The sequence below is a fragment of the Pagrus major genome, chromosome 2, assembly GCF_040436345.1.
Source record: "Pagrus major chromosome 2, Pma_NU_1.0".
In the NCBI taxonomy this organism is placed as follows: domain Eukaryota; kingdom Metazoa; phylum Chordata; class Actinopteri; order Spariformes; family Sparidae; genus Pagrus; species Pagrus major.
This window is the reverse complement of record NC_133216.1, coordinates 26,579,250-26,602,337: the sequence shown is the minus strand read 5'-3', so window position 1 is coordinate 26,602,337 and position 23,088 is coordinate 26,579,250. Positions and strand designations below refer to the sequence as shown.

The 23,088-nt window shown below is 42.8% G+C and overlaps 2 protein-coding genes and 1 pseudogene across 2 annotated transcripts; all 3 read right to left on the bottom strand.

Moving 5' to 3' along the window:
* Positions 1-1,219: 1,219 nt before the first annotated feature.
* LOC141015468 (TRPM8 channel-associated factor homolog) lies at positions 1,220-9,526 on the bottom strand. The gene is made up of 11 exons (XM_073489555.1): positions 8,880-9,526; positions 7,452-7,668; positions 6,656-6,953; positions 5,811-6,112; positions 5,318-5,492; positions 4,242-4,336; positions 3,316-3,526; positions 2,879-3,115; positions 2,015-2,238; positions 1,773-1,886; positions 1,220-1,661 (listed from the first exon to the last, which is right to left on the bottom strand). Exons 1-11 carry the CDS (start codon positions 9,524-9,526, stop codon positions 1,419-1,421), a joined length of 2,763 nt encoding a protein of 920 aa, XP_073345656.1. The 3' UTR covers positions 1,220-1,418.
* Positions 9,527-10,645: 1,119 nt separating this feature from the next.
* LOC141020245 (uncharacterized) lies at positions 10,646-13,158 on the bottom strand (annotated as a pseudogene).
* Positions 13,020-21,566, bottom strand: LOC141015109 (TRPM8 channel-associated factor homolog). Its single transcript, XM_073489033.1, has 11 exons — positions 20,920-21,566; positions 19,536-19,752; positions 18,738-19,035; positions 17,893-18,194; positions 17,400-17,574; positions 16,832-16,926; positions 15,890-16,100; positions 15,453-15,689; positions 14,589-14,812; positions 14,284-14,397; positions 13,020-14,172 (listed from the first exon to the last, which is right to left on the bottom strand). Exons 1-11 carry the CDS (start codon positions 21,564-21,566, stop codon positions 13,930-13,932), a joined length of 2,763 nt encoding a protein of 920 aa, XP_073345134.1. The 3' UTR covers positions 13,020-13,929.
* Positions 21,567-23,088: the final 1,522 nt, after the last annotated feature.

The window sequence follows — 23,088 nt, the reverse complement described above, 5'->3', positions numbered from 1 at the left end:
GTCATGCACATCTATCAGGTGATTTTGTTGTCGGCATTTTTCTGGGAAATTAGAAATCTGATACAACAACAGTGAAAGACACATGTTTTGGAGCACAGTGTGCATCTGCTGGTGGTCCCCTTATAATTCAGCTAAATTATAGGGTAGGTAAAAGTAGGCCTGCATTTTAGTCAGTGAATAAAGTGAAACACTAAAACACTTTACACCTTAAAGTACAGTACTATATATAGTCTACTATAATATGCACAAATGTACAGTCTTTGATTAAAAAGGGTAATTGTTTTAGTGTAAAATGTATTCAAATTAAATTACATAGTTATATATAATAAATACATTATTAATAACCAAGATTTTCCAGTCATTGATGAATTGGATTTTCACTGACAGCAACATGTGCAGGTGAGAACAATAAAGTTCAGTTCCTTGATTTGGGAGGTTCAGTGCAACACAATACGTAGTATTATCTTCACTCAAATCTCAGTTTATTCAGGTTCCTCATGTTATTCTGAATTTACAACATAATTATTCTGTGATCATGAGAAACGTTTTATTCATTCAATGTTATCATCTACACACAGCATCACAAAAACATCTTGAGATCACAAATTTTGTGACGACAAGCAATAAAACGAGCCTGTTAATACATGCTTAGCTCGTGTTTGCACATGTTGATAAGTACAGACGATCATACCATCTATCTGGTTAATGTTTGTGGATTTGTGGATATTCTCGCTTTCTTAAATCCCGCTTCAGTATTTTAACCATTTCTGCTTCCATGTAATCAACCAACAATTGGTGAACCAATTCAAACAGCGTGTCAGAATGGATAAGACGGCACTGGACAAGCACTCTACCAGATTATTTAGATCTCCCTCTGTCTATCTGGGTGGAGAAGCTCTCTGCCATTCCTTCTCCACCCAATCAGTAAAGGCAAATATTTGGTTAGTTACTTGTGGTATTAAGATACAGCAGTAGAGCAAATAATTAAAAAAAAGACATCCAACTTTGTTCTTATAAATGATTTTTACTGGTACTGTAAAATTAAGTAACCTCCTAATACAGCACAGGTTACAGTGTTAGTGTTAAGTACTAGTAACTGGGACAGGTGGAGTGAAGCAGAAGGTCCAGGAGCAGATATGAGGTGGCTGCATGTGAGAGTTAAACCACAGCAGAGTTATAAATCCTTCATTTTCAAATAAAAACTGTTTTCTAACTCATCTTCAAAATATCTAAATTTAAATGTAGCTGATTTAAAAGTTGTGTGGATCTGGTTAAAGATGTAACTCTCCTCTCCTTTTTAAAATATGGCAATAAATATGATAAAATAATACACAAACCAAAAAAAGAAACAAAAGTCAGTTAATGTTACTCATTGAACCCATCTCTCTCTACATTTCTAAGCAGCAGCAGTGTGAAGTTCAGTCATACTGGGTCATGGGGTGGTCAGTCCAGGGCGGCAGGTTGGAGAGTTTCTTCTCAGTGGCTGTTTCAATGGGCCAACCCCAGGCCTTAAAGTATCCAGCCAGGTTCATCTTCACAGTCTGGGAGAAAGTCTCAGCGTACAGGTTCATCTTTCCTTTGTTGTCATGGGGAAAGTCGCTCATCTTGTGGTAGGCAGCAAACACCTTCTTAAAGGCATCCCAGCCAAACTTCTCCTGAAGCTACATGGAAGCAGACAGAGGTAGAGGAATATGTGAAATAAAACACCAGTGTCCTCTCTCTATTAAACATTGATGTTTGTGTGGTGTGTAATGAGCATTTAAAACCCTCACCTGCATATACGTCTCCAGGGCCACCCACATGTGCCAGTCGCTGAGTTTCCTGCCCCCCTTGACGTACTCTGCTGCTCGTTCGTTTCGACTGGCTAAATTCATGGCTGGATGAGCCTGCATTGCACAAGATGAAATGACGCGATTGTAAAACGATGTAATCCCAGTGAAAAACCAAATACTTTTAAGTTTTTGCTTTTAAGACTAGTTTGCTGTAGCCATTGATCTCAAGTCATTTACTCCACCTGTGCCCTGTTGATCCCCAGCACCTCTTCATGCACATACACTGACCACAGGTTGCATGTACACTCTGTAGTGTGTGATGGGAACTCCCAGCAGCCTCTCTGCTGGTTGTGACCCAGCTCATGGATGGGGCCCCAAATGCCTTTAGTCCTTGCATTGTTAACGTTGATCAGTTCATCTGCTGCGGTCGCGTGCATCATGACAGGATAACCTGCATGCATCCAACCTGGATGGACAAACACATCTTGAGAGCTCTGTGTCTATGGTGGACATGGTGGTGGGTGATATTGTACATCTAAATAAAGGCTCTCAGTCAGGAACACAGCCTCTGATTGGTCAACAGACTTAACCAAATGCAGCGTGGAAGTGCCAGTGGACGGCTAACAATCATGCTAACATCAACAATACCTTTTAACACAGAAAGTGGATAAATAATCACTGGCGATAATCATCAGGGCAAGGAGAAAGGTAAGTCTCTAACATGCAGCTTTCCAGAGATGTTTAATATGTTGTATATGACAATTCTGATGTCATAGGTTGGGTGGTAACGCATAACTTTACATAGTAAATGTAATTATATGACTGAAATCTAATTAGTAACATGTTAACATTACTTTGTTACTGCTAAGAGTGATGTAGAAGAAATATAGAAGACTATGGAAGAATTCATGTGAACTAGTTCATTTAATGTGTCGCAAATGAACTTTAAGCTGGTTCTTATAAAGGGTGAACTTACAAAACAATAGTATTATACACCCAATGTCATCTGATGTCCCTGAGAGTCCTGGTGCTTTATTTCAACATACTGCATATAGTATGCACAAAGCAAATAAGAGACAGATACAGTGTGAAATCCAAACACTTACCATGGGAAATCTGCACATCTGCTACAAAGCGCTCTTTGCGGGGAAACTTGTGTGGTATGACAGCCAGGTCAGCTATGCCCTTCATGATGTCATTCCAAAGTACCGCCAACTCATCAGGGCGGTCCAGGTTCTGAATAGCTTCAGATGGCACAGTGAGGATGATGTTGTCAAACTCCAACTCGGCCCAGGGAGAAGGAGCTGTGCGCAGCAGCGACCACTCAGCTGCTGTTGTCACACCTGAAAAGAACAAAAGGACGGGGATGTTCAAACTTGAGCTTCAATAATTACATGTATACAATCATTTCCGAAACTTGTGTCTGTGGTATCCTTCAAACATTTTTAATGGACGCTGCCCTGTGTCCCAAAACAACATTACTCTCAACTTTACAGAACAATAATCACTACACACCTTCTGTTTTCACCCACCATACACTCACCAGATTTATAATATGGTGCAGGTACAGCCATCTGCACTGTGACCTCTATCCCCTCCACTTTTGTTTTGGGCGGGGCTACCAGGTAGATGAGTCCCCCCCACAGGTTCCACACCTGCATCATGTTTGAGGTCACAGGAAATCGCTCATGAACACGTGGTGCTCTCTTCAACTCCTCATGGTTGAGATGATCCGTTTGACAGCCGATCTGGATCTGAGGAAGACATGGAATATGTGTTACTGATTTAAAAACCGGTATGTAAAGTGCAGTATAGTTTGTTACATACACCGATCAGGCATAACATTATGACCACCTGCCTAATATTGTGAAGGTTCCCTTTGTGCAGCCAAAACAGCTCTGACCTGTCAAGACATGGACTTAAGACTATAGTGGATCCTCTGGGTCCTGTATGTTGGGGGGTGAGGCCTCTATGGATCAGACCTGCTCCAGCACATCTTACAGATGCTCGATCAGATTGGGATCTGGGGAATTTGGAGGCCCGGTCAACACCTTGGGCCCTTTATTGTGTTCCTCGAGCTGCTCCTGAGCAGTGTTTGCGGTGTGTCAGGGCACATTGTCCTGCTGGGGGGCCACTGCCATCGTCAGTGTTGTTGTGATGAGAGGGTGTACTTGGTCCACAACAGTGTTTGGATGGGTGGTGCGTGTCAAGTGGCATTCACATGAATGCCAGCACCCAAGGTTTCCCAGCAGAACATCGAATTGTGATGAGGTGATCAATGTTATTCACGTCACCTGTCATTGGTTTTAATGTTGTGGCTGATCGGTGTATAGTTACATGGCTGGCAAGATGTGTAGATAAATGGAGTGGTAAATATATTCTTTGACACATAACTGCTCACAGTCCTGAACTCTGTGAGCAGCTGAACTCAATAAACCAGACGTTTAAATTTGACGTTGTGCACTCTACCTTCCATTCCTTGTTGACAATCTCTTCTGGCAGGGATATGTAGGTCTTCATACCAGGAGAGAGGTAGAGACCTGTACTGATCCACTCTTCCCTTTCTAAGACAGACAACAACAAGATCTTGATTTTGTTACCACGCAGAGGCAGATTAAAGCTGGGGTTGGTAAAATCGGACTCTAAAATTTCAAAATTTTCCATTCATCTACACAAAAAAAATCTCATGCCCTCCCTCCAAGACTCCTCAAGCAACTCCTCCAAAACGCATAAACTTTTCATATTTCTGATTCTGATTCTGATAAACAAGCAATGCCGGATTACACCGACGCCACACCCAACAGCCCAGTAGCTCCCCCGTAGAGAGATATGTCCAAGTGGGTAGTAGCAACGTTCAACAAGCTCTCTTAGGTTTTTTAGTCTAATAAATTACATAGTAATAAATGCCAAAAACGTCACAAACTTATCTCAGTCTGAAAAATAGCTGAATGAATCTGCTGCTGCAGCTCGCTTGTTCTTTGCCTCAGGGGCTGTTTGCTTTGTGCTACTCACCATCACTAACCGTATCCAACTACCTTATTTCTCATTCACATGAAAGAAAATGTCTAATATTATCATTATCAATGTAAAAAAACAGACATGGCTGTCGTCAGTACTCATCGCTGTCAGGTTAGCATGCTAGCACTGGGAAATTTTGGCTGCACTTCTTGTACAACTAACTTGCTATTGGCTTTAGCGGTACATCCATGCTGAGCCTTGTAGAAGATTCTGGTCATGTGCAAATATATAATTTGATCTGAATAAAATGATTGGATGAGATTATTAAAGGCCTGTGACAGCCACAAATATTGGATTTTTTACTTTATTTTGTCAGAGCCTGCGCTGTCGGGATGTTAAGAGATTGTCTATACATATGCTAGAACAAAAAATGCTTCTAAAATAAATTATGAGCCCCAGCTTTAACAAATGGCTTCAATATATTCAGTTGTGCACACAAATTATGTCAGCAGAACAAACACAGAGCTGCAAACACAAAATAATCTTTCAATTCCATCATGCTTTGTCCCATAAGAGTGTGTTCTGACCTGCTGTTTTTGTATTAATCTTGATTTTGTGGTTGTAGACAACTGGCAACAAGGGGTTATGCTTGATGAGGTAGGGCAGGAGGGCATCGGGATCTGGGCAGATCTTGTACATCTCTGTCCCCACATTGAGGAGCAGGTGGTCTTTGGGAGTCTTCACAGGGCAGGTGCCACACACCTTGAATATGAACGATACATGTTTTAAAAAGAGGTTGCTAACAATATCACAGTATCTGAAGCTGAAAACAACATCAGGGCACATGCAGACATTTATTAGTCATATTTGTAGTTGTCTATATGGCACAATTATTTAAGCAAGATAATGTGGTATTAACTGCCCCTCCAGCTTATGTGTAGAAGGTAACTGAATCCACTGCAAAAATTATACTGGCGATTCACGGCAGGGTCTGCCCCAAAAGCCAAAAACAAAGTGGAGCTTCCTTATTCAAAATAATAATAAGAACAATCATAGACAATTCAGTCATTCAGTGCCCACCTGTGGAATGTCCGACTTTTTTATGAGGTCGGTGAGGGTGGACACCACCTGTGCGTAGGAGGAGCAATCATGAGCCTCCATGTGCAAGTACTCGGCACAGTCCGAACCCAGTTTTTTAAGGCGTTCCTCCTCATGCTGCGTAAGTTCCTGGCCCTGGGCTACATGACTAGCAAAGCGGTTCAGAAGGTGGCGGAAGTGGTAGGTGTCTTTGCATGCCCGACTGGGCACAGGGGCCTCGTAGAGACCTTCCCCAATGACGTTGCCCAGCACGCTCAAGCCCATTTTGTTCAGGATCTTGTTCCCTGAAAGAAAGTGCAAGAAATCTGACTTGATCTGTGTGTTGCATGGTTAAAGTATTAGTTTTTGGTCCTGATCTTCGACACCTTTTGTAAGTTTGTGCAGGTCTCTTGTGTCATAAATAATAGTCTGTCTTCTTTAGATATATTTGCCTACGACAGAATGTCTGTCTTTCATGACTTACTCCAAGCCTGTGTTTTAACTTCCACTCAGTACTGTGGAAGTCAATGTGATGTTGCTGTACTTGTAGTTCAGGTTTGTCCCTGGTATGTGTCATTACCCACATGCACTAGAATGAATGTAACTTTGTCCTACTTGTCCTGTTTGTCTAGTTTGTTGTAGTGTTCTGTCACTGTGTGTGTTTTAATGGTGACTGGCTGAGAGACTGTAGGTGAAAATTAGATTCATGGTTACTCTGTTACAATACAGCAAACAGTAATATTTAACATTTAACATGGTCCCTTAAAAATGTAATAATAAATACATTATTACAACCTATAATAGAAATTGGCAGAATACAATGAAACTCTTGTGGCTCATTATCATACCTGCGAAATCTGTTAATTGGTTTTGCCCAGGGTGTGTCTGTGACCAGTGCCAGCCATGTCCACCAATCAGCAGGCCTCCTCCTTCTGCTACAAATTCTTGGATTTTCTCCGCTTGATCATCATTATACGCTGTGCAAACAAACACACTCAGGTCTTCCCTGAAGTTTGTCGCCTCACACTTTAACCCTGACTTGCTAAAGTGTTCCCTGGCTTGGTCAAAGCCTGGCGCTAGTCCAACAACACCCTGCCGGCCTTCATCCAACCAACGAAGAGCATTGATCCAAAATGGAGCCAGTGTCTGTGATAAAGGTTTATCAAAAACAGAAAGCAGTTTGTTAACCATGTGAAAAACATTTGGCACTTTAAGTACGTAACTCATTGTTTAACACACTACAGATAGCAACCGCTGGTGGTCACAAATGAATGAGATGATTTGTTAAGACGTAAATTCAAATAAAAAACAGATGTTTTCATTTGGTTATTTCATCTAACTGATTTTTCCCAATTGAGCTCCCAGATTATATTCTGATTTTCAGATGGGTTAAAATGAAACAAACAAACAAACAAACAAACAATATAAAGCATCATAGTAAAGTGTCTGCAAGTCTCCTGAACTCTACTGGAGGGATGAACACTTATTCCCTGCTTGTTTGTTTTTTGATGATGGTGGTGAAGTACACTGTAACTAAAATCTCCAAAATGTGTTTAGCATATTTTTTAGATTAATCAAACCATTACCTGAACCCATATTACTGTTTATTGAAAAAAAAACATCATTCACTGATCCAGACCGTACCTCTCGATTCAAAAGTCCTTCATGTGTGATCACAATAACCCGTCCCTGCCCATAGTAGGCTCCTGCCAAGAACGCTTGTCCATCCTTGGTGGTACCAATTGGGAAAGCTAGCGAGCCGTGGACCAGAACCTCAGAAGTATATACCCCATTCTGGAGGTCAAAGTTTGAGATCCCCTGGAGTAAGAACTCAAAGTCGTCCTCAAAATCCTTACCGATTCTAAACATGGAAGAAAGAAGAGGAGGGTGAAAAAGATGTGTCAAGTATGAGCGATACAGTTTATTCTCTCATCATTCTGTCTCAGGCACTGGTGCCACATCAAATGTGCCGTGTGTCATGTCTGCTTTTATTGAAAAAAGGCATACTTCATGATAAAGTAACTTCTAAAATTATGAAAATGAACAATTTTCTTAGCAACCCACATATTGGACAAGCTCCAATCCTGGCGCCGACCATGTTTTACCTTAAAAATGGAGAAACAGAAGGAAGAAGGAGGGATGGAGGGAGATGAGAGGAAGCAAAAAGGAATTTCCACTTTGGTAGTAAGTTGTACCCATCCTTTTTAGCCAGGCTAGTGCCGTTGTCGACAATATTGGTCAGTCTGTAGTTTGTTTTGTTGGTCCACCACATCCAGACTGGAATATCTCAACCACTATTGGATGGACTGCTATGAAATTTTGTGCAGACATTCATGGTGATCAGAGGATGAGTCCTGCTGACTTTGGCGACAATCAACCAACAGTCTTCACTTTCCTGTAACACCACTATGATGTTGACATTTTAGTTTTTTCGTAAATGTCTTCACTGCTGTTGCATGGATTGATATGGCATTTGGTACACACATCTCTGGGGCCCAAAAGCTGAATCGTAATGCCTTTGGTGTGGCCCTGACTTTTCATCTAATGCTATCTGCAGGTCAAAGTTATCTAGTAAAATATCTCAGTATCTACTTGATGGAATTTGGTACAGACCTTTGTGGTTCCAAAGCCCAACGTAGAGCTAGAGGAGTAGTCATGTTGCCAACCTCATGAGTCCTCATGAGGTTGGCAACATGACTACTCCTCTAGCTCTACGTTGAGGTTCAGGTTTTGAGGAAGATATATCGATAACTATTGGATGGATCTCGATGAAATTTGTTATTGACATATGTACATCACTCAGGATGAACTGTGGGGATGCAGCTCGGAGATGCAAAATGTTAGCATGCTAAAATGCATCACTAAGATAGGGATCATGGTAAACATTCTACCTGCTAAACATCAGTATGTAAGCATTTAAATACAACCACATAGAACCACTGGCATGGCTGTAGACTCTTATTGTTGTCTCATGCTTAAGATCTTACTGCAGTTTTACGATTGACAGAAGAGCAGTCATTTTACAACTTCAAATCTTTTCAGAAGTGCATAGAAAAAAAAGAATACACTCACACAACAGACATCCAGGATGAAGGGATCTGTGGGTAGACAGGCAGGCACTCTAGCTCACCGTGATGCTCAGAAAAGTAGATCCCTGCCACACCAGAAACCTTGTTTCCATCAAACAGAAGCAGCGTGTTCTCCTTAGGATGAGCTCCAGCCCAGCTCCACGCCTGCCCCGCTATCAGCACTCCTCCTCCAGCTTTCATGAATGCCACCAGGTCCTTCACGTGCGCACCCACGCTGTAGGCATCAGTCACATACACTCCCACACCCAGATTTTTACTAAAGGCCCCCACAACTTCAGCTTTGAAGCTGGATCTACTGAGGTTATCAGCAACTGCCCTGACGTTGTTGTGGATGCCAACAGACAAGTTGTCAGATCCATCTCCTCGCAGCCAGGTCAGAGCGTTCTCTACCAGAGCAGGAAAGGCGGTCAGGTAGGCCTCATGACCCAGGACTACAATCCTTCCACTGCCGTACAGAGAGGCAGCCATCAGGACCTGGCCTCGGCTGTTCATTGCCAAAGGAAAGGCATGGTCTCCAATCAGAACCAGGTCACTGGGAACACTGGGGCCCCGGAGGTCCAGCTCTCTCAGGCCTCTCATCAGAGACAGGTAGGCCCCTTCATGGTGGTTTTGAGTGGGCTGGTTGGACATGGTGAGAAGGATTGATGCTTTGAAGGACTGGATGACAAGGAAGGTGGAGCAAAAGAAAGCTATGCTGAGTCCAATGTAAACTGCGTTAGTACGTTTGGTTTAACAATTGTTGTCAGATGGATGTATGCTGTATCAGTCAGGCTGTCCTGTGGGAATAGAAAGAGAGTTGACAGAGATTAAAACAAAAGATGAAAGTACTGCTGATGGCTTACTCCTTATGTTACACATCTATATCAATATAGTTGGAAGAACAAGATGTCGATCTACAACTTAAGGTAAATCCTGTAACAAAGTACGGATTACCAAAAGTATGCCAATTTTTATCACAAACAAAACCAACATAAAGCAGATAGTTACATTTTTACCTGAAAGTTAAGTCGCCGTCCTGCGTGTATAATTTGAACAGTTTCCCGAGCAGTCAACCCACCAAGAACACGTTCGGACAGGAGATAGGAGTGAATAGTGAAGAGAAGGAGGAACTATTTCAGTGAAAAGGACATAATCAAAAAGAGGAGGGACTTCAGTCAGAACAACCCAATGCTTAAGGCTAATGTGAGACAGGGGGAAGTTACACATCACAACAACTGTTAGACCACAGGCTATGTATGCGGTTTAAACAGGGATACACCCTGACAGTGAGTGAGAAACCTGTTTGTCTAGCCAGTAGCAGATGATGATGATGATGATAATTTACTGACTGTGAAATGTCACATTCATGTATTTGTTTCTTGAGGAAAACTATTAAGGTTTTATGTTACACTGGATAAACCTGATTCAATGTATGCAATCATGTAACACAAAAGATGTTTTAATTTATATGGTAGTAAAAGAATCTTAAGAGATTATCTCTGCTAGTATCGCTGTGTCATGCACATCTATCAGGTGATTTTGTTGTCGGCATTTTTCTGGGAAATTAGAAATCTGATACAACAACAGTGAAAGACAGAAATGTTTTGGAGCACAGTGTGTATCTGCTGGTGGTCCCCTTATAATTCAGCTAAATTATAGGGTAGGTAAAAGTAGGCCTGCATTTTAGAGTTTGAATACACCTTCTGGTGCTACTTGGACACGTCATCAGTGAAGGACCCGGGGTCATAGAGTTTTTCCGGTCTTTAATCTTCATACACCCTCGCCCGGGCGACCCAGCCGGGGGTGATCAGTCCCCAGCTTGTGTCCAAGTGGCGTGTTGCTCCCCGGATCCCCCCACGGATCCACAGCCACCTCAAGGCCCTCTCTGCGGCCTCTAGGATGTTCCTGATGGCTCTCTTGGATTGCAGTCCTTTCACTCCAAGGAGTTTGAGGGTTTGTAGAAGTGAGTGGCCAGCGAAGGCTCGGCACCCGACCTCGACTGGCTGGCAGTGGGTTTTCCAGCCGTTGTACCGGCACTCTGTGCTGAGCTCTGCGTACTTGGCCCTCTTCCACTCGTTGGCCTCTTCAATCCGGTCTTCCCAGGGGACAGTCAGTTCCAGGATGACCACTTGCTTGGTGGACTCTGATGTTAGTACCATGTCTGGGCGGAGAGCAGTGGTTGTGATGTTATCTGGGGAACTTGAGCTGTCTTCCAAGGTCGGCTTGAAGCTGCCAGTCACAAGCGGTGGAGAGAAGCCCCCCTGTAGAGCTAGGCTGGTGATGTTGTGCCTTTTGCCCCGCTCTAATGAAGGTGACTGACTGTTTTGGGGCTGCCTGGGTCTTGCTGTGCTGGATCGCTGTGCAGATGGAGTCCACCAAAGGTCGTGGCGCCAGCGGTACTGCCCCTCCCCTAGCGCTTTCGAGCAACTGCTTAGGATGTGCTCCAGGGTGCCCCTCTTCTGACACAGCTTGCACTCGTGAGTGTCTACTAGGCCCCAGGTGTGCAGGTTGGCCGGGCTTGGGAGGACGTCATAAACCGATTGGACGAGAAACTTGATGCGAGATGGTTCTGCTTTCCAGAGCTCTGCCCAGGTGATCTTGCGGGGATCTGCATGCTCCCACCTGGTCCATGCTCCCTCCTGGTCCTTGTTTGGACATGCTGACCATTTTGCTGCAGCGTTCTTCCTCCACCTCTGCTCGTATCTCGTCCAGGATCAGTTGGCACTTCTCCTTTCCATGGGTAAGCAACCGAGACCTGCTCGTCCCATTGCCACGGAGCCCACCAGCGTTTTAAGCCTCAGTTGCGCTTCAGCTTTATTGACGGCTTCTTGCGCCTGCCACTTCCTCCCAGTCTTCACGAGGATTCCTGCTGACGTGACTTTGGCGTCTGCAGAGTCCCTGTACATCAACACCTCTCTGGAGCGGGTGACATTAAACTCCTCTGTTAGGCCACTGAAAGGGAGGTGCAGCTTGGTGGAATGGCCGTACAGGCGGCTGAGTCCTTCAGGGAGCTGTCAAAGATCTTGCCCAGGCTCTTGATCGGTTTTTCGGTCATTGATGGGATTCTGGTCTCTCCAAGGGCAAAGCAGAACTGGTCAGACACTTTACCCTTTTTCAGGACCAGAGACCTGGACTTAGCGGGTTTGAAGCTCATCCTTGCCCAGGAGATGAGCCGTTCACCCTGCACCCTGGAACAGATGTTGTCATTACTGTTAAGTCGTCCATAAAGGCTCTTATGGGGGGCTGCCGGGTTCCAGATCTTGACTTGGGCCCTCTGCATTCCACCTCGGCAGACTTAACAATCATGTTCATGGCCAGTGAGAAGAGGGGTACAGAGATCGTGCAGCCGGTAATTATCCCCTTCTCAAGACGATGCCAGGCAGATGTTGCTTGGCCTGAGGAGACTCGCGCGCTGAAATTGTTGTAGTAGTCCATGATGAGGTTGCTGATCTTGTCAGGAACATGATGTCTTGCCAGTGCGGTTTCAACGAGCTTGTGTAGAATAGATCCGTAGGCGTTGGCTAAGTCGAGCCAGAGAGCTGCCAGGTGTCCTTTGCTCTCTCTTGCCTCCCGGATCAGCTGCGTCACCATGCCCGTGTGCTCTAGACATCCAGGTACTCTTGGGACTCCTCCCTTTTGTACTGAGGTATCAATGTATGTGTTCCTCAAGAGGAAGTCTGTCAGACGTTGGGACACGATCATGAAAAAGATCTTGCTCTCGACACTGAGCAGCAAGATGATGCGAAACTGCTCATTTTAGTCAGTGAATAAAGTGAAACACTTAAACACTTTACAAACACCTTAAAGTACAGTACTATATATAGTCTACTGTAATATGCACAAATTTACAGTCTTTGATTAAAAAGGGTAATTGTTTTAGTGTAAAATGTATTCAAATTAAATTATGTAGTTATATATAATAAATACATTATTAATAACCAAGATTTTCCAGTCATTGATGAATTGGATTTTCACTGACAGCAACATGTGCAGGTGAGAATAATAAAGTTCAGTTCCTTGATTTGGGAGGTTCAGTGCAACACAATACGTAGTATTATTTTCACTCAAATCTCAGTTTATTCAGGTTCCTCATGTTATTCTGAATTTACAACATAATTATTCTGTGATCATGAGAAACGTTTTATTCATTCAATGTTATCATCTACACACAGCATCACAAAAACATCTTGAGATCACAAATTTTGTGACGACAAGCAATAAAACGAGCCTGTTAATACATGCTTAGCTCGTGTTTGCACATGTTGATAAGTACAGACGATCATACCATCTATCTGGTTAATGTTTGTGGATTTGTGGATATTCTTGCTTTCTTAAATCCCGCTTCAGTATTTTAACCATTTATGCCCCCATGTAATCAACCAACAATTGGTGAACCAATTCAAACAGCGTGTCAGAATGGATAAGACGGCACTGGACAAACACTCTACCAGATTACTTAGATTTAGATCTCCCTCTGTCTATCTGGGTGGAGAAGCTCCCTGCCATTCCTTCTCCACCCAATTAGCTCTGGTTCTTGAAAACTTGGTACTATCCAGTGAATCAGTAAAGGCAAATATTTGGTTAGTTACTTGTGGTACTAAGATACGGCAGTTAAGCAAATAATAAAAAAAAAAATCCAACTTTTTTCTTATAAATGATTTCTACTGGTACTGTAAAATTAAGTAACCTCCTTATACAGCACAGGTTACAGTGTTAGTGTTAAGTACTAGTAACTGAGACAGGTGGAGTGAAGCAGAACGTCCAGGAGCAGATATGAGGTGGCTGCATGTGAGAGTTAAACCACAGCAGAGTTATAAATCCTTCATTTTCAAATAAAGCAGTTTTCTAACTCATCTTCAAAATATCTAAATTTAAATGTAGCTGATTTAAAAGTTGTGTGGATCTGGTTAAAGATGTAACTCTCCTCTCCTTTTTAAAATATGGCAATAAATATGATAAAATAATACACAAACCAAAAAAAGAAACAAAAGTCAGTTAATGTTACTCATTGAACCCATCTCTCTCTACATTTCTAAGCAGCAGCAGTGTGAAGTTCAGTCATACTGGGTCATGGGGTGGTCAGTCCAGGGCGGCAGGTTGGAGAGTTTCTCCTCAGTGGCTGTTTCAATGGGCCAACCCCAGGCCTTAAAGTATCCAGCCAGGTTCATCTTCACAGTCTGGGAGAAAGTCTCAGCGTACAGGTTCATCTTTCCTTTGTTGTCATGGGGAAAGTCGCTCATCTTGTGGTAGGCAGCAAACACCTTCTTAAAGGCATCCCAGCCAAACTTCTCCTGAAGCTACATGGAAGCAGACAGAGGTAGAGGAATATGTGAAATAAAACACCAGTGTCCTCTCTCTATTAAACATTGATGTTTGTGTGGTGTGTAATGAGCATTTAAAACCCTCACCTGCATATACGTCTCCAGGGCCACCCACATGTGCCAGTCGCTGAGTTTCCTGCCCCCCTTGACGTACTCTGCTGCTCGTTCGTTTCGACTGGCTAAAGTCATGGCTGGATGAGCCTGCATTGCACAAGATGAAATGACGCGATTGTGAAACGATGTAATCCCAGTGAAAAACCAAATACTTTTCTCAACATAAGATAAAAGGAGTTGTCCTTTGTGGACACGCCTGTGGTCTATTTATATAAAAACTCACAATACACCTTATGACTAGTTTTCTGTAGCCATTGATCTCAAGTCATTTACTCCACCTGTGCCCTGTTGATCCCCAGCACCTCTTCATGCACATACACTGACCACAGGTTGCATGTACACTCTGTAGTGTGTGATGGGAACTCCCAGCAGCCTCTCTGCTGGTTGTGACCCAGCTCATGGATGGGGCCCCAAATGCCTTTAGTCCTTGCATTGTTAACGTTGATCAGTTCATCTGCTGCGGTCGCGTGCATCATGACAGGATAACCTGCATGCATCCAACCTGGATGGAGAAACACATCTTGAGAGCTCTGTGTCTATGGTGGACATGGTGGTGGGTGATATTGTACATCTAAATAAAGGCTCTCAGTCAGGAACACAGCCTCTGATTGGTCAACAGACTTAACCAAATGCAGCGTGGAAGTGCCAGTGGACGGCTAACAATCATGCTAACATCAACAATACCTTTTAACACAGAAAGTGGATAAATAATCACTGACGATAATCATCAGGGCAAGGAGAAAGGTAAGTCTCTAACATGCAGCTTTCCAGAGATGTTTAATATGTTGTATATGACAATTCTGATGTCATAGGTTGGGTGGTAACGCATAACTTGACATAGTAAATGTAATTATATGACTGAAATCTAATTAGTAACATGTTAACATTACTTTGTTACTGCTAAGAGTGATGTAGAAGAAATATAGAAGACTATGGAAGAATTCATGTGAACTAGTTCATTTAATGTGTCGCAAATGAACTTTAAGCTGGTTCTTATAAAGGGTGAACTTACAAAACAATAGCATTATACACCCAATGTCATCTGATGTCCCTGAGAGTCCTGGTGCTTTATTTCAACATACTGCATATAGTATGCACAAAGCAAATAAGAGACAGATACAGTGTGAAATCCAAACACTTACCATGGGAAATCTGCACATCTGCTACAAAGCGCTCTTTGCGGGGAAACTTGTGTGGTATGACAGCCAGGTCAGCTATGCCCTTCATGATGTCATTCCAAAGTACCGCCAACTCATCAGGGCGGTCCAGGTTCTGAATAGCTTCAGATGGCACAGTGAGGATGATGTTGTCAAACTCCAACTCGGCCCAGGGAGAAGGAGCTGTGCGCAGCAGCGACCACTCAGCTGCTGTTGTCACACCTGAAAAGAACAAAAGGACGGGGATGTTCAAACTTGAGCTTCAATAATTACATGTATACAATCATTTCCGAAACTTGTGTCTGTGGTATCCTTCAAACATTTTTAATGGACGCTGCCCTGTGTCCCAAAACAACATTACTCTCAACTTTACAGAACAATAATCACTACACACCTTCTGTTTTCACCCACCATACACTCACCAGATTTATAATATGGTGAAGGTACAGCCATCTGCACTGTGACCTCTTGGTCCTCCACTTTTGTTTTGGGCGGGGCCACCAGGTAGATAAGTCCCCCCCACAGGTTCCACACCTGCATCATGTTTGAGGTCACAGGAAATCGCTCATGAACACACGGTGCTCTCTTCAACTCCTCATGGTTGAGATGATCTGTTTGACAGCCGATCTGGATCTGAGGAAGACATGGAATATGTGTTACTGATTTAAAAACCTGTATGTAAAGTGCAGTATAGTTTGTTACATACACCGATCAGGCATAACATTATGACCACCTGCCTAATATTGTGAAGGTTCCCTTTGAGCAGCCAAAACAGCTCTGACCTGTCAAGACATGGACTTAAGACTATAGTGGATCCTCTGGGTCCTGTATGTTGGGGGGTGAGGCCTCTATGGATCAGACCTGCTCCAGCACATCTTACAGATGCTCGATCAGATTGGGATCTGGGGAATTTGGAGGCCCGGTCAACACCTTGGGCCCTTTATTGTGTTCCTCGAGCTGCTCCTGAGCAGTGTTTGCGGTGTGTCAGGGCACATTGTCCTGCTGGGGGGCCACTGCCATCGTCAGTGTTGTTGTGATGAGAGGGTGTACTTGGTCCACAACAGTGTTTGGATGGGTGGTGCGTGTCAAGTGGCATTCACATGAATGCCAGCACCCAAGGTTTCCCAGCAGAACATTGCATTGTGATGAGGTGATCAATGTTATTCACGTCACCTGTCATTGGTTTTAATGTTGTGGCTGATCGGTGTATAGTTACATGTATGGGTCATAGACTGGCAAGATGTGTAGATAAATGGAGTGGTAAATATATTCTTTGACACATAACTGCTCACAGTCATTACCAAGTCCACATGTTACCTGAACTCAATAAACCAGACGTTTAAATTTGACGTTGTGCACTCTACCTTCCATTCCTTGTTGACAATCTCTTCTGGCAGGGATATGTAGGTCTTCATACCAGGAGAGAGGTAGAGACCTGTACTGATCCACTCGTCCCTTTCTAAGACAGACAACAACAAGATCTTGATTTTGTTACCACGCAGAGGCAGATTAAAGCTGGGGTTGGTAAAATTGGACTCTAAAATTTCTAAATTTTCCATTCATTTACACAAAAAAAATCTCATGCCCTCCCTCCAGGACTCCCTCAAGCAACTCCTCCAAAACGCATAAACTTTTCGTATTTCTGATTCTGATTCTGATAAACAAGCAATGCCGGATTACACCGACACCACACCCAACAGCCCAGTAGCTCCCCACGTAAAGACATATGGGCCATTCCAAAATTGGAGGACATTTTACATCCCACCCATGACATTTCAAATAATAAATTTACAAAATACAAAATCATGCAGTTGTTGTGTAACTTTTACTTGTCCAGAGACCAACGCTAAATAAACTGGGAGAAAAAATGCTGCCAACACAAAATAATCTTTCAATTCTGTCATGCTTTGACCCATAAGAGTGTGGTCTGACCTCCTGTTTTTGTATTAATCTTGATTTTGTGGTTGTAGACAACTGGCAACAAGGGGTTATGCTTGATGAGGTAGGGCAGGAGGGCATCGGGATCTGGGCAGATCTTGTACACCTCTGTCCCCACATTGAGGAGCAGGTGGTCTTTGGGAGTCTTCACAGGGCAGGTGCCACACACCTTGAATATGAACAATACATGTTTTAAAAAGAGGTTGCTAACAATATCACAGTATCTGAAGCTGAAAACAACATCAGGGCACATGCAGACATTTATTAGTCATATTTGTGGTTGTTTATATGGCACAATTATTTATGCTAGATAATGTGGTATTAACTGCCCCTCCAGCTTATGTGTAGAAGGTAACTGAATCTACTGCAAAAATTATACTGGCGATTCACGGCAGGGTCTGCCCCAAAAGCCAAAAACAAAGTGGAGCTTCCTTATTCAAAATAATAATAAGAACAATCATAGACAATTCAGTCATTCACTGCCCACCTGCGGAATGTCCGACTTCTTTATGAGGTCGGTGAGGGTGGACACCACCTGTGCGTAGGAGGAGCAATCATGAGCCTCCATGTGCAAGTACTCGGCACAGTCCGAACCCAGTTTTTTAAGGCGTTCCTCCTCATGCTGCGTAAGTTCCTGGCCCTGGGCTACATGACTAGCAAAGCGGTTCAGAAGGTGGCGGAAGTGGTAGGTGTCTTTGCATGCCCGACTGGGCACAGGGGCCTCATAGAGACCTTCCCCAATGACGTTGCCCAGCACGCTCAAGCCCATTTTGTTCAGGATCTTGTTCCCTGAAAGAAAGTGCAAGAAATCTGACTTGATCTGTGTGTTGCATGGTTAAAGTATTAGTTTTTGGTCCTGATCTTCGACACCTTTTGTAAGTTTGTGCAGGTCTCTTGTGTCATAAATAATAGTCTGTCTTCTTTAGATATATTTGCCTACAACAGAATGTCTGTCTTTCATGACTTACTCCAAGCCTGTGTTTTAACTTCCACTCAGTACTGTGGAAGTCAATGTGATGTTGCTGTACTTGTAGTTCAGGTTTGTCCCTGGTATGTGTCATTACCCACATGCACTAGAATGAATGTAACTTTGTCCTACTTGTCCTGTTTGTCTAGTTTGTTGTAGTGTTCTGTCACTGTGTGTGTTTTAATGGTGACTGGCTGAGAGACTGTAGGTGAAAATTAGATTCAAGGTTACTCTGTTACAATACAGCAAACAGTAATATTTAACATTTAACATGGTCCCTTAAAAATGTAATAATAAATACATTATTACAACCTATAATAGAAATTGGCAGAATACAATGAAACTCTTGTGGCTCATTATCATACCTGCAAAATCTGTTAATTGGTTTTGCCCAGGGTGTGTCTGTGACCAGTACCAGCCATGTCCACCAATCAGCAGGCCTCCTCCTTCTGCTACAAATTCTTGGATTTTCTCCGCTTGATCATCATTATACGCTGTGCACACAAACACACTAAGGTCTTCCCTGAAGTTTGTCGCCTCACACTTTAACCCTGACTTGCTAAAGTGTTCCCTGGCTTGGTCAAAGCCTGGCACTAGTCCAACAACACCCTGCCGGCCTTCATCCAACCAACGAAGAGCATTGATCCAAAATGGAGCCAGTGTCTGTGATAAAGGTTTATCAAAAACAGAAAGCAGTTTGTTAACCATGTGAAAAACATTTGGCATTTTAAGTACATGACTCATTGTTTAACACACTACAGATAGCAACCGCTGGTGGTCACAAATGAATGAGATGATTTGTTAAGACGTAAATTTACTTAAAAAACAGATGTTCCCATTTGGTTATTTCATCTAACTCATTTTTCCCAATTGAGCTCCCAGATTATATTCTGATTTTCAGATGGGTTAAAATGAAAAAAAACTAACAAACAAACAGTATAAAGCATCATAGTAAAGTGTCTGCAAGTCTCCTGAACTCTACTGGAGGGATGAACACTTATTCCCTGCTTGTTTGTTTTTTGATGATGGTGGTGAAGTACACTGTAGCTAAAATCTCCAAAAGTTGTTTAGCATATTTTTTAGATTAATCAAACCATTACCTGAACCCATATTACTGTTTATTGCAAAAAAAAAAAAGCATCATTCACTGATCCAGACCGTACCTCTCGATTCAAAAGTCCTTCATGTGTGATCACAATAACCCGTCCCCGCCCATAGTAGGCTCCTGCCAAGAACGCTTGTCCATCCTTGGTGGTACCAATTGGGAAAGCTAGCGAGCCGTGGACCAGAACCTCAGAAGCATATACCCCATTCTGGAGGTCAAAGTTTGAGATCCCCTGGAGTAAGAACTCAAAGTCGTCCTCAAAATCCTTACCGATTCTAAACATGGAAGAAAGAAGAGGAGGGTGAAAAAGATGTGTCAAGTATGAGCGATACAGTTTATTCTCTCATCATTCTGTCTCAGGCACTGGTGTCACATCAAATGTGCCATGTGTCATGTCTGCTTTTATTGAAAAAAGGCATACTTCATGATAAAGTAACTTCTAAAATTATGAAAATGAACAGTTTTCTTAGCAACCTACATATTGGACAAGCTCCAATCATGGTGCCGACCGTGTTTTGTCTTAAAAATGGAGAAACAGAAGGAAGAAGGAGGCACGGAGGGAGATGAGAGGAAGCAAAAAGGAATTTTCACTTCGGTAAAAGTTGTACCCATCCTTTTTAGCCAGGCTAATGCTGTTGTCTGCAATATTGGTCAGTCTGTCATTTATTTTGTTGGTCCACCACATCCAGACTGGAATATCTCAACCACTTTTGGATGGACTGATATGAGATTTTGTGCAGACATTCATGGTGATCAGAGGATGAGTCCTGCTGACTTTGGTGACAATCAACCAACAGTCTTTATTTTCCTGTAACACCACTATGATGTTGACATTTTAGTTTTTTCGTTAATGTCTTCACTACTGTTGCATGGATTGATATGGCATTTGGTACACACATCTCTGGGGCCCAAAAGCTGAATCGTAATGCCTTTGGTGTGGCCCTGACTTTTCATCTAATGCTATCTGCAGGTCAAAGTTATCTAGTAAAATATCTCAGTATCTACTTGATGGAATTTGGTACAGACCTTTGTGTTTCCAAAGCCCATGAGTCCTCATGAGGTTGGCAACATGACTACTCCTCAAGCTGTACCATTAGGTTCAGGTTTTGAGGAAGATACATCGATAACTATTGGATGGATCTCGATGAAATTTGTTATTGACATATGTACATCACTCAGGATGAACTGTGGGGATGCAGCTCGGAGATGCAAAATGTTAGCATGCTAAAATGCATCACTAAGATAGGGATCATGGTAAACATTCTACCTGCTAAACATCAGTATGTAAGCATTTAAATACAACCACATAGAACCACTGGCATGGCTGTAGACTCTTCTTGTTGTTCTATGCTTTTTGACAGAAGAGCAGTCATTTTACAAGTTCAAATTTTGAAGTTACTTACTTTTCATAAGTGCATATAGAAAAAAAAGAATACACTCACACTACAGACATCCAGGATGAAGGGATCTTTGGGTAGACAGGCAGGCACTCTAGCTCACCGTAATGCTCAGAAAAGTAGATCCCTGCCACACCAGATACCTTGTTTCCATCAAACAGAAGCAGCGTGTTCTCCTTAGGATGAGCTCCAGCCCAGCTCCACGCCTGCCCCGCTATCAGCACTCCTCCTCCAGCTTTCATAAACGCCACCAGGTCCTTAACGTCCGCACCCACGCTGTAGGCATCAGTCACATACACTCCCACCCCCAGGCTGTTACTAAAGGCCCCCACAACTTCAGCTTTGAAGCTGGATCTACTGAGGTTATCAGCAACTGCCCTGACGCTGTTGTGGATGCCAACAGACAAGTTGTCAGATCCATCTCCTCGCAGCCAGGTCAGAGCGTTCTCTACCAGAGCAGGAAAGGCGGTCAGGTAGGCCTCGTGACCCAGGACCACAATCCTTCCACTGCCGTACAGAGAGGCAGCCATCAGGACCTTGCCTCGGCTGTTCATCGCCAAAGGAAAGGCATGGTCTCCAATCAGAACCAGGTCACTGGGAACACTGGGGCCCCGGAGGTCCAGCTCTCTCAGGCCTCTCATCAGAGACAGGTAGGCCCCTTCATGGTGGTTTTGAGTGGGCTGGTTGGACATGGTGAGAAGGATTGATGCTTTGAAGGACTGGATGACAAGGAAGGTGGAGCAAAAGAAAGCTATGCTGAGTCCAATGTAAACTGCGTTAGTACATTTGGTTTAACAATTGTTGTCAGATGGATGTATGCTGTATCAGTCAGGCTGTCCTGTGGGAATAGAAAGAGAGTTGACAGAGATTAAAACAAAAGATGAAAGTACTACTGACGGCTTACTCCTTATGTTACACATCTATATCAATATAGTTGGAAGAACAAGATGTCGATCTACAACTTCAGCTTCAGAGACTAAAGGTAAATCCTGTAACAAAGTACGGATTACCAAAAGTATGCTGATTTTTATCACAAACAAAACCAACATAAAGCAGATAGTTACATTTTTACCTGAAAGTTAAGTCGCCTTCCTGCGTGTATAATTTGAACAGTTTCCCGAGCAGTCAACCCACCAAGAACCCGTTCGGACAGGAGATAGGAGTGAATAGTGAATAGTGAAGAGAAGGAGGAACTATTTCAGTGAAAAGGACATAAACAATAAGAGGAGGGACTTCAGTCAGAACAACCCAATGCTTAAGGCTAATGTGAGACTGAGGGGGAATTTACACATCACAACAACTGTTAGACCACAGGCTATGTATGCGGGTTATACCCTGACAGTGACTGAGAAACCTGTTTGTCCAGCCAGTAACTTAGCAGATGATGATGATAATATACTGACCGTGAAATGTCACATTCATGTATTTATTTATTGAGGAAAACTATTAAAGTTTTATGTTGCACTGAATTTGCACCTGATTCAATGTATGCAATCATGTAACACAAAAGATGTTTTCATTTATATGGTAGAAAATTTTTTTAAGAGATTATCTCTGCTAGTATCGCTGGGTCATGCACATCTATCAGGTGATTTTGTTGTCTGCATTTTTCTGGGATATTAGAAATCTGATTCATTGATGAATTGGATTTTCACTGACAGCAACATGTGCAGGTGAGAACAATAAAGTTCAGTTCCTTGATTTGGGAGGTTCAGTGCAACACAATACGTAGTATTATCTTCACTCAAATCTCAGTTTATTCAGGTTCCTCATGTTATTCTGAATTTACAACATAATTATTCTGTGATCATGAGAAACGTTTTATTCATTCAATGTTATCATCTACACACAGCATCACAAAAACATCTTGAGATCACAAATTTTGTGACGACAAGCAAGATAACAAGCCTGTTAATACATGCTTAGCTCGTGTTTGCACATGTTGATAAGTACAGACGATCATACCATCTATCTGCTTAATGTTTGTGGATTTGTGGATATTCTCGCTTTCTTAAATCCCGCTTCAGTATTTTAACCATTTCTGCCTCCATGTAATCAGCAAACAATTTCAGAGGTCCATTTTGGTGAACCAATTCAAACAGCGTGTCAGAATGGATAAAACGGCACTGGACAAGTGCTCTACCAGATTATTTAGATCTCCCTCTATCTGGGTGGAGAAGCTCTCTGCCATTCTTTCTCCACCCAATTAGCTGT